This window comes from Crotalus tigris, unplaced genomic scaffold, assembly GCF_016545835.1.
Source record: "Crotalus tigris isolate CLP2741 ecotype Arizona unplaced genomic scaffold, ASM1654583v1 scf7180000023618.1514416, whole genome shotgun sequence".
In the NCBI taxonomy this organism is placed as follows: domain Eukaryota; kingdom Metazoa; phylum Chordata; class Lepidosauria; order Squamata; family Viperidae; genus Crotalus; species Crotalus tigris.
This window is the reverse complement of record NW_024100082.1, coordinates 1,071,682-1,083,718: the sequence shown is the minus strand read 5'-3', so window position 1 is coordinate 1,083,718 and position 12,037 is coordinate 1,071,682. Positions and strand designations below refer to the sequence as shown.

The 12,037-nt window shown below is 34.5% G+C and overlaps 1 protein-coding gene across 1 annotated transcript in view; it reads left to right on the top strand.

Moving 5' to 3' along the window:
• The first annotated feature begins 1,696 nt into the window (after positions 1-1,696).
• The window catches only part of CD34 (CD34 molecule), a 32,048-nt gene continuing 21,707 nt past the window's right edge, over positions 1,697-12,037 (top strand). Inside the window, exon 1 of the mRNA XM_039320079.1 lies at positions 1,697-1,975. Coding sequence (XP_039176013.1) covers positions 1,897-1,975 — 79 coding nt within the window. The 5' untranslated portion in view covers positions 1,697-1,896. The remainder of the gene's footprint in view (positions 1,976-12,037) is intronic.

Genomic DNA, 12,037 nt, shown 5'->3' with positions numbered 1-12,037 from the left:
GTTTTGGAGTCTAATCTGACATTCAATGGGAATAATATCAAAACAGTGATCCCTTAATGTGACTCTAATTCAGTAAATAAAAAAAGCACAGTAACTATTATGGCTAACTAGCTCAGCATCTCTCTATGTAGATTGGTCTGTTCCCATTTCACTCCACTACTATATTAATTTTGTTGTAAGACACTCAAAAATACATATCTGGCCACTGAAGCAATCCTGTAGTAGTAGGAATAAGGGTATGAAATATATATATTAAAAAGTGTGATAGCTGGGAGGATTCTGTCCTAAGGAACTATAGAAGATGACAGGAAATGTCTGATAAAAGACTGCTTTTTTTGGTGGGGTGACTATTCTTGCCCCCATGGCAAAACTTTATGAATGTGCAAGACTCCTCAAGATAAGAGCTGGAAGGGACCTTGGAGGTCTTCTAGTCCAGCCCCCGATCAAGCAGGAGAACCTATACCATTTCAGACAAGTGACTATCTAGTCTCTTCTTAAAAACCTCCAGTGATGGAGTGTCCATGATTTCTGAAGGCAAGCTGTTCCACTGGTTAATAGTTCTCACTATTAGGAAGTTTCTCCTTGATTCCAGGTTGCTTCTCTTTTTGGTCTGTTTCTAACCATTGTTTCGTGTCCTGCCCTCTGGTGCTTTAGAGAATAGTTTGACCCCCTCTTCTTTGTGGCAGCCCGTCAAATACTGGAATACTGCTATCATGTAACCCCTATTTTTTCTTTTCTTTAGGCTAGCCAAACCCAAGTCCTGCAGCTGTTCTTCTTATGTTTTAGTCTCCAGGTCTTTGATCATTTTAGTTGTTCTCCTCTGAACTTTTTCCAAAGTCTCAACATCTTTTTTGTAGTATGGTGACCAAAACTGTATTGCTGTATTCCAGTGTGGTCTCACTAGGGTTTTATAAAGTGGTACTAATAGTTTTGTGAGAATGCCAATATACTGTGAAAATTCTAAATGTGAGCTTCAAATTAAGATGACTATCTGCCCAGTTGATAGCACACTTCATAGATCAATGCATACTGATAGTCCAGTAAAAATGTAATCATTTTCTAAATATACTTTGTGCATAACATTAAGAAACTTCCGTAAACCTGCATGCAAATTGCTATGCCAGAGGCATTTAGAAAATAGTTAGCCAAATGTTTTAAGTGCCCTTTCTTGCATATAATAAAGCTTATGAAGATTCTTAAGAATCTTCTGTTCAATAAGAAACTGCTACCTGCCCCAGTAAGGCTCCCTCCACTGGCTTTAGTTTATAACATTCTGTTCTCAAGTCCTTCAATTTCAGTATGCTTCTAGCTAAAGTTCTCTCCTGGGTTGCTTGAAACTAATTGATTTTAAATCTTTCATTCTGTTTGCTTTTCTTCACATAGAGAAAATCTTACTTTAAAAGTGCCTTTCACCAGTTAGTTCTTGATTTCTTTTTGTTTAAATGTTGCAACTAATCAAACCTATTTTTAATAGAAGATATGTGGTTTTAAAATTTTCCAGCACTGTTCATGTTAAAGTAGCCAGAATATTTGTTCCCATACTTATATATACATTTTAAAGCTTATGTTCTATTCATAATAAAAGCAAGAAGTTTCCAGGAAAGTGTTAACTGATGTGCTATTGTAGGGTGAGGGGAAGTTTAACAATGATGTTGACAGACTCTTCTGAACTATATAAAGCTATGAGATCAGACTTCAGAAAACTCCACCTCACAATCTTGAGCCATAAACACATCGTTTAGGAGGGAATCCTATCCCACAATGAACTGACCTCAAAAAGCTTTAGTTAATAAGAAGAAACACTGAAGCCTCCAGAACAAGGCAGAGAAACTCAGTCTGAGGGGAGCTCTGAGAATCATTCAGTTGTTAGTCCTGGACACTGCTTCTGTCCTGGGAATGATGCTAGTGTGGAGTTTTAAGATCATGAAGGAAAGGAAACTCCTCCTGGCAACCTTCTATGTTTTGTGCCTGTTGGGTGAGTATTTGAAAAGAAGGTACAGCCTATGAACCTCTGATGCATAAAAATGAAAGAATGGAATTATGAGTCTGTATGCCATAGCTTATGAAATATTAATAGAAGTGTGTACTTTTAATGTAATGCCAGTCCCTTTGAGGTTCGAAAGGTAGATAAAAATAGTAAAAGAATGCAGTATGGAATCAAAATCTTTCAAATTAGTGATTTATAGATAGAAAGGGTTAAGATGTGTACCCTCCCTTTGTGATGAAATGCATACAGATAACAGATGCAGGCGCTTTATTCACTGCTTTGCATCTGTATGCTTTTCCACAAATCATAGAGAATGCTTAGTTATCCTAGCATGTATTTTTATCATTCATTCTTAACCCAGAGTAGATAAGTAAAAGCAAACATACTGTTAAGTTTTTTTAAAAAGAATAAATTCTATGCTTGTAATCTCAAATGTCTATGCTATATAGTTTATTGTTTTAATATCTTAAATGGGTACATTTGGTTTGCTAATTAGTGTATTTATTTAAGCTTGCTCTTTAAAGTGTATCCTTCTCCCCAATCCCTACTGTCCTATGTTTAGTTTCAAAAACAGTTATTAATTGCAAATGTTTTACCTTTCTGAAAATACTTAAAAAATGCAGCAGGATAAAATATATTTGGTATAAATGTCTGTCTGTGTGTTTGCGTGCGTGCCTGTATGTGCATATGTGCATGCTTGCCTTCCAGTCAGTGTTGACTCCTGATTACCACCTGGACAAGTCCCTGAAGTTTTATTGGCAAAAATTTTTCAGAAGTGTTTTGCTATTATCTCCTTCCTAGGGCTAATAGCGAGTGAGTGAGTGAGTGAGTGAGTGAGTGAGTGAGTGAGTGAGTGAGTGAACAAAGGTCACCTAGCTGGCTTTGTGCCCACAATGTAGCTAGAACATGGTTTTTTATTTGAACATGTTGTGTACTGCAATATCCAGACTCTTTAAATTAATATTTTTAGTGAAAAACAGTCATTAATACAATCAAAACCACCCACAATACTAACAGTAGCAAAGAGTAAAGCAGAGTTTATCAGATGAATATATTCACCAGTTATACTGCATTTTACAATTTATTAGACCATGTGTGAGGATATTTTGCCATTCAAAAAGTCCTTCCTTTCTGAGCAATAGGAAGTTGATCATATGCCATTGTATTATCTTTTTTCAGTTTGTTTCAATAGTTAATAAAGCTCAGCTGTAAGTGAAGATGTTGTCATGATGATAACCACAGGTGAAAATGGTCAACAACTGATTGGACCATAGACCAACTGAAATGTTCTGTCCCAAAAAAAAAGGAGCCAACTTACTCTGTTTTTTATTTAGCATATCATTAGATGGTATACTGTTCTTTTTCTGAATGTTTTGTATCTATTGTATTTTGAAGTAATCCCCAAAGGATCCCCAATTGCTTTCAGTTGACATGTTTGATTCTGTTTGCTTGTCTAAATGCCAAGAAATATATATTAGACACCTGCTGGGAACTTGCATGTTGTTCACATTCCCTAATAACTATCCACAATGTTTCTGGAGACAAATGCCTATTATTACATAAAATAGAATGCATTTTATATTGGTAGAACAATATTATCTATCATATAAAGAACTTACAAGTTCTTTCTGCAGTAGCAGACATTGTGTAAATAAAATTCTTTATAAAAAAAATACAGCTATGCATTGCTGTTTTAGTGGATGTAGATAATCAGCTCTTAGTTGATATTCATAACTTAGTGGAGGTGGTAAGGACAATATCTGGCCCGTAAATAACCCCGGGACAAGTAGACTGTATTATTTTGACCACTTTGTGCCCTGATTTGCAACTATAAAAATCTGATCATGCCTGGGAAGGATGTGATATCTGAACGTGACATTCAAATTATAACTTGAATCCTTTGGGATATCTGAACATGACATTCAAATAATAACTTGAATCCTTTTTTAGTTATCACATGTGAAAACTGCCTCTAATTAATTTTCAGATAATCATGGTAATCATGGTGTGTGTGTGTGTGTGTGTGTTTATTTCTAGGCAGTATCTTTAAATACTTTATTAACAGTTTTGAAAGTTTTCATGTTACTGGAAGAGCAACTTCCCAGTTGTCCAAGTACAGGTTTCAATCTATAGACAGGCGCTTAATCAGAAATTAGAAAAACACAGAATTGGTTTTGCAATATGTAGCCAATATGCAGCAAAATGACTATATGGATATATATTTCAATCTGCCTCATAATTTTTATTCATGTTCTACTGAAAGATTGAGATGCATCTTGAAAGAAAATTTATCCAAGGCCATTGGTCATGTAACTGAGCACTGAATTGGGTCCAAGAAAGCAAAGGCTTCCAAAAAATGGTGGTGACTGTTTACCATTTCGGAGATGCATGAGAAGTTTGGGTTTTGGAATTTGTTTATACTTGGCAGTCATTTTAAGGAGACGATTGTGCATTTATGGATTCTTGAATTCTTTCCCACTATCTTAATAATACTATTATCAATAGCATGTAAATTCAGTATTTTATTAGAGTTAGGAGTAAGCCAAATCTCTTCATTAAATTCCATGAATGTAGCAAAAAGCAAAATAAGTAATTGACTTGGAGGCTTTATTTAAATTGCCATGGCACTATTCCTTGGAGTTTACTAGAAGCTTAAGATTCTCATTTCTTAAGAAAAATCAGAAGAGAAAGATCACTAAGCAAAATGAAAAATCCAGAGGACAATTTCTCAGAAAGATTTGGTTGTACCCATTCTTTCTTTTTCTTTTTTTAAAAAAGTGTCTGTTCTTACTGAAAAACCTGAATGATTTAAATACACAAGTGTACAAATAACACATAGCAACTGGAATGTGGGAATGTATTTTCTTTTGATAATCTTATAGAATCCATAATCAAGAAGAGTTAAAAAGTTGAAGAGTTAAAGAGCTAAAGAGACCTGACCTGCTGAAGCAACTTTAGAAAATAAACATAATCTAATTTACATGTGGCTGAAAAGATAAACATTTAACAGTCACAGTCATTTAATGTTTCATTTTAACTTTTCCTTATCAGATTTCAGACTCAATTGTCTTGACCATGATCACATTGCCAATTTGCTAGGTTAAATCTAAATGGCAAAAGAAAATTGTGCATTGGGAAAGTGTTCCCCAATTATTTAATCAAAAATATTTAATCAAAAATTAACTTAATCAACTTTAACTTTTTTATTTATTTGCTTGTTTTGCTCATCTAACAAGACAAATGTTTATCAGTGCACATTTTTCTTTTTCCTTGTTTTCCACAGCAAACAGAAAAATCTGTATAATTTTTTAATGTTTCTTCATAGAAAGGAGGTAACTTATGTGTTGGAATTTATTTAAGTCATTTGTTTCTCCTGCTTCTTTGTTTTTTCATCGTCATCAAATGACACTTTGCTTTGTATCCACAAAGATCTAGGAGACTACTGTTATAAAACTATAAGATTATCACTTCACACTGGCAAAGATCTATATAGGCACACAGCTTCCCTTTTCATCAAGACAGCATATACTGTAAAACCATTTTAATTTAGGGAATCTCAAAGCTGTTATTGTAAACTGTGATGCCCTTATGTAATATATTGCTAAAATATCATATTGATGTGTATATATTTCTTTAATAGTTACTTCACATATGATATGTTAACTTTCTAATTTTTTTATTTGCATTGTAAAAATCTAAAGGAGGAAACCAAACATATGCATCCAATGTATTATGTTTTATCTTTGCCAGGGAGCTGAAAGTGCCTGTAAGCCCAATAATCACTACCTAGTAATTAATACATTTGCCAAATATTGCATTCAAAAAGAATGCTTTAATATAACAAACAAATCCTCTTAAACAGGAATAATGGTAACAAAACAAAAAGAAAACTGTGAGCATAGAGTGTTGTATGATAGTATCACAGACAAAAATACTAGTTTTTGAAGATTGAACTGAACTTCATTTAGCCCAGATTTTCTATTGGTCAATGATACAAATTGATAGCAAAAATTTTTATATCTGGGGACAGCTCTTTGGAATGAGAATATTGCACTCAGAGCAAGTACTGTAAATTAAATTATTTAGAAAATATATTAATATTGAAGATAACTATTTACAGGGGGGTATGATATTCTTATGAGATTATTTTGGGCTTCATAAACAATACTTAATATGAATTAGTAATATTAGTAAAAAGATATTTCAAAATGTTTTCAAGAGGACTAATAGAATGGGAATAATCTGAATCTGAAATCCCCAGAAATTATACCGTAGCAATGCTAAATTTAATTTTAGCACTTTTATGTTCATTTTATTTCCAATATATACAACCTGGATTGGTGTAGGAAACTTGGAAAAGGATAGATTATAATAAGGATTATATCTGATTTAATTCAAATCCTAATGACATTTTAAGGTTAAATTACTTGAGCTGAAATGAAATAGAATGTTCAGCAATAATATCCTAATATTATATAATGAACTGTGGTGTGAGGTTTTAAAACTGATTTTTGAAGTTTGAAAGATGGCAAAACTCAAATGTTCACATCATATGCAATCCATTTTAAAAAATAAAACATTGATGTTGTAGGCACTTCAGCTATTACATTTGAGTAGAGTAAATGAGCAAGGAGTTGGCTTAACCAGGTGTTGTAATGTTTTAAGTTGTCAACGTCTCTCCTTCTCACATTCTCCTCAGTCTTTTCTTTGTGTCATTTGTGAGTGTAAAGCCCACACCCATATCCTGTCTAGGCCCATGTGGAAAAGGAAAAAGCATCTGGAGGAGGGAATGGGTAGAATTTTATCAGATATTTCCAGAGGGAAGGGGACTCCACCCTTCTGAATTCCTGCCATGTGGCTGGAGAAGAACAAAACTAAAGATTCATGACTAATGTTGCTCAGAATCTCCAAAGGTGGTATTCATTATAGCTATTGGCAGAATAAATCACAAATACAAAAATCTTGGTTTCTCCAATTTGATTTCCCATATCCTCCAACAAATGAAATTCTGAAGCTCATTTTTACCCACATAGCAGTGTGATATTAATTTTGGAAGCCTGAAGCTAAGTGCTAACTTCTATGCTTCGCATTTACCTTCAGTCTCAGCTATTCTGTCATTAGAATTCTCAGCTATAATCTGTTGGTCAAATAAGAGGATATACAGTTTTAGAATATCAAGGATACAGAAACCATTCTTACATTGCTTTAAAACTTTGCAAGGCCATTTTCTGGAAGGCATGAAAATGCATACTGAGGATTTCCATTCTAATAGTTTTACAGCAAATCCAGCCATTGTTGTAGTGATGTATTATTAATAAAGACAGGTTTTAGATTGTTACAGCTAGGGCTTAGTTGTATTATAAATTGTTAGTATGGAAGATCTTGCACTGAAATAATATAAGACTTGTATATAAATATTATTGAGCAAAAAACCTATAAACAACAAGATTTGACAATTGACTCCAGAGTTTTTGGACTTTTTCACAGACACATATATATACAACAATGTACATATGTACATACTAACATGCATATAGAATTTCCCACATTTCCCAAGATTAAGTTGTTGCATCAGATGTGATGAGTATATGGAGGCAAGGAAGATTTGCATTGCCTTGTTTTATATTTTTTACATTATTGTGAGCATTGCCTTGCTTTATATTTTTTACATTATTTTTAAAAGTGCATGGTTTGAACATGCAAAGCAAAAGTGAGGTTACAATGCAATTTACACTAGTGCATACTTATTATTCCACTCTATTCCTAGGAAGATGAAAAGCTTGTAATTATTTCATCAAAGATATATCTATTACAGTCATAAAATTATTCACTATCTAAGAAATGGGTATGAGTGGGTTGAAGAAACATAGTTCTTCCTTAAAAGAGAAAGGGGTCATTTTATAATTCATCATTTTTCTTTTTTATTTGCTTTTTCTTAAAATGGCTCTAACAAATATGTGCAGTTTGATCTAATTCTGTTAAACCTTCCATTTTCAGAACAGAAAAAAGGCAAATGCACCACATAGCTTCCTCTGCATCTAATACAGATGACTGGTTTGAAGCATTCATCTAAAAAAAAAAAAAAAAAGGCAAGCAAACTTTCAGATTCCAAAGTTATGTATGAGGAAATCAGTTGTAGTTCAAAAAGCTATGGCAGATAAAGGAGATGTGGTGATTGTTCATCTGTTTTGCTTCCTTCCTTACAGGAAAGTTTTATGTTGTAAATAGCTGTTGCAAAGGGACAAGACAAATGCTGCAGGTGCAGTGGTGGGATTCATCCAGTTGACACCACTTCAGCATAACTGGTAGCTAATTTTTTGTTGCCCAGGCCCAGAATGGACTTCTGGAAGCAGCATCCACATAGAGAACAGGTTGTTCACATATTTGAATCCCACCACTATGTGATGATTCTATATAACCACTCTCAAAAGGCTAGAACCATACTGAAATATAGTGGTTAATACATTAGATGCAGCAAATCCAAAGTTCATGGATTCAGATTTAGCAAGGCAAAGGAACTGATACTCTGGTAGAGTGGTTAAGGAACAGACAGAATTATGCAGAATGTTTCTGACTATTGTGGAATCTCCATCAAACTGAAAACTCTGATTGAGAATGAAGGAGAGATGTAGTAGCTTGATATCTTTTGTCCTCTGTAAGGCAAATTCTACAATAGCCAGAGCAGAGATTGGCTGCCCCTAGATAAAAAGGAAAAAAAAATTGTATGAGAGCCAGAATTTTGATGCTAAAATAGGATTTCTAAGTTGAGACCTGAATGTAAATACAATATTTTGCCTCATACTTCCTGGACTTCCTCTTTAACTGACAACCTCTTCCTTCCCTCAATAACTATACTACCCCTATGGCAGTGCTGGGATTCAAATATGTAAACAACCAGTTCTCTGTGTGGATGGATTCTTCTCTGGCCCGGAAGTCCATTCTGGGCCTGGGCAACACATGATTAGCTACCGGTTCTGCCAAAGTGGTGTGAACCAGCTGAATCCCATCACTGACCTATGGTTGCTCTTGCCCTTTTTAAGGAAAGCAGAGAAAAATCCTTTTTGACATACAGATTGATGAAGGATTAACATGTTTTTCACCCTCCTTAGAGTAAGATTCATAAGATTGTCTTTAAAGATAAAATGTTTATAGTAATCACATTTATTGGAATTATGGTTAGGGTTACAGGAAGCATTTTTATCCTGTTTTTATATTTTAAAAATAACTCAAGATGGTGAAGATACTTAATACTTTTTATTTTCCCCACAACAACAATCCTGTGAGGTAGGTTGGGCTGAGAGAGAAGACTGCCCAAAGTCATCCAGCCAGCCTTCAAGTCTAAGGTGGAAAAGAACTCACAGTTTTCTGGTTTCTAGCCTAGTGCTTTAACCACTTTGTTTTTGTTTGTAGAAATTTGATATTAAATTAAATTAAGTTCATTTTACAGAGTAATTCAGATTCTCAAACAATAATTCAAGTTTTTCTTTTCAAAGATCCAAGGAATTCTAGCCATTAAGGAATTATTTGCAGTACCATATAGGTTTTTCTAAGTTTTCATTTTGCCACATGTCTGCATATTTGAATAATGTGTACTACATTGAATTCTGACCACAAAGCTGATTTGTTCTTTCCATGACATCACCCATTTGCAAAGGTTTACAAAGAACCAAACCTTCAAGAATTAGCAGATAGTTCATGCCATCCCCTAGGGAACTGTTCTTCAAGTGTGTCCTCTGGAGCCAAAACATAAGCAGAGTAGATGAGCCAGGAGCTGGCAAAGGAGTTGCTCCAAACAGTATTCTCCTGGGAGAAAGCATGCACAGGAAAGGCAAAAAAAATTCTCTGGAAGAATGGTTGACATCAGAGCAGGGGATTAACTTCCTGAAGTCATTTCTCTTGATGTCATTTGTTTTTTTAGGGAAGTGTGATGGATAGGTGAGACTGAATATGACCCAAAGTCTAGATACATTTCTAATATATTTTAGGTGGCATAATTATAGACTTACCCAAGGATGTACTTTCATAACCTTGGTGCCATAACAGAAAAGACTCTTTCTCACTCTACCTGTAAAGGTTGTAGGACATATAATTTATTGCCATCTAAACTCACTGATTCAGGCTGTTCACTTAGAAGTGAGTCAATGGAACTTGAGTAAATATACATTTAGATGAGTAGGCTTAATTTTCCCATTTATGAGGGTGAAAGTTAGCTCTCTGAACTTGTGGGTTGGTTAGGTAACATCTTCAGCAGAGTTTAGGGGATGTCAGTGTCAACATTCTTCTATTTATAAGGGCTTAGTGTGGTCAGTAGGTCTTGTGATGGGTCAGATGAGGGTCTTGTAATGGATCTTGTGAGAGGTCAGGTGTCATCAATGGGAGTCTTGTGATGGGTCTTGTGATGGGGAGGTTACATCAGGTGAGGGTCATTGGCAGGTGAAGTGTTGGTTGTAGGGGAGCTTGCGTGGGTTGGTTAAGAGTCGGTGTTCTCTCTGGTTGGTTGTGCAGTTGATTTGGATTATGAGGGGTTTGCAAGCTGATTGTAGGTCAGTGTGTCTGTTAAGCGAATTGCTTGTAGGGTGCCAGGCTTTCCCACTTATTTTATTCAACAGCTTGGGTGCTGCTAATTGTGATCGACCTGATTTCTTTGCATGAGTTTATGACAGTTGTGGGTGTGGAAATTCTTGTATTGCGATTGCTGTAGTCTATATTCAGGACCTTCCTGTGGGAGGTACAGGGACAGAATGTTCATTTGAGCATATACACACACAGCGAGAGCACTTGCTACATCTCATGTTAATCTATTGTTTTTCATTGTTTTTGTCCATAGAAGCTTATATAAACCAAAGTGTTTGTGGGAATCTGAAGTAATAAAATAACCATTAGCATTATATTTTAACTGATTCATTTTGCTGCCTTGAAAGATATTGATCCATCATTTGAAATACTGAATTATACCCAAATGTGAGGCCCAGTAATAATTGCTCCCATTCCTATTGAAAAAGCATTGCTGCACTAAAAGTAACAATCATACAACATTAAATTCAGACTTTACCCATGTGGAGTTACTGAAGCCAGAAAACATCTTTATTTTTATGTTGATATTTACTGTGAGCTGCTAACTCTGGTCACTCTGACCAATGTTATTTAAAACTTTTGCTTTCAAATTCAACTGATTTCATTTTGTCAAGGTTTTGTCAACTGATATATAAGTTATACAGCAATTTGTCTGATTGATCTGTTTATCTAATTGATTAATCAACATCAGTTTTATGAATAAACTATGTAAGAAAAAAATTGATGAGATACTGTATTTCTATTACATTTTGGCTCTTTGTCCATAAGATGGCAGCATGATAATAGATTCAATGTCTGAATAAGATTTAATTTCACATGTGGTTATATTCACAAATTATCAAGATACATACTAGATCTTTTTGCAGATTTTTTTCTGAAAGTATACTTAAAATAATGGGCTATCATTGATTTTTTTTAAAAGTCTTTAATTCTGTAGTTCAATCTATGGATTAATAAAAGAGTATGTCTCATATATTTCCACTGATATCTGTAAACCGTGTCATTACAGAAGGACATTTTCTGTTAGCAAGGTCAGAAACACAGATGTAAATGTAGAGCCCTTGTTTTAGCTATTAGTGACAGTTTTCTTTGCAGTTAAAGTCTTGTGCTTCATGCAAACTTAACTGCACTTGAATTACCGACAAACATTATTTTAAAGACTGATTTTTCTGATTAGTTTAGACTTACTTTGTATTTAAGATAAGCATAGAATTTCCATGATACTATTTTAAGTCTCAGCCTAAACATTGTGTGGAGTTGTAGGTCAAGTCTCAGTTTGACACCATTATAAATGATGGCATTTTCAGCATGCACTCACTTCTTGAATTGTGTGGGGGTTTTGGGGGGGGGGAATTTATCCTTCAAGCTTATCCTTCCATGTTACCTGGAAAGGGTTAAATGCAGTAGTGTCATTCCTATTTTCTTGGGTTTTCAAACTATAGGATTTTGACCCAGGGCTTTCATCTGCAGTTTACT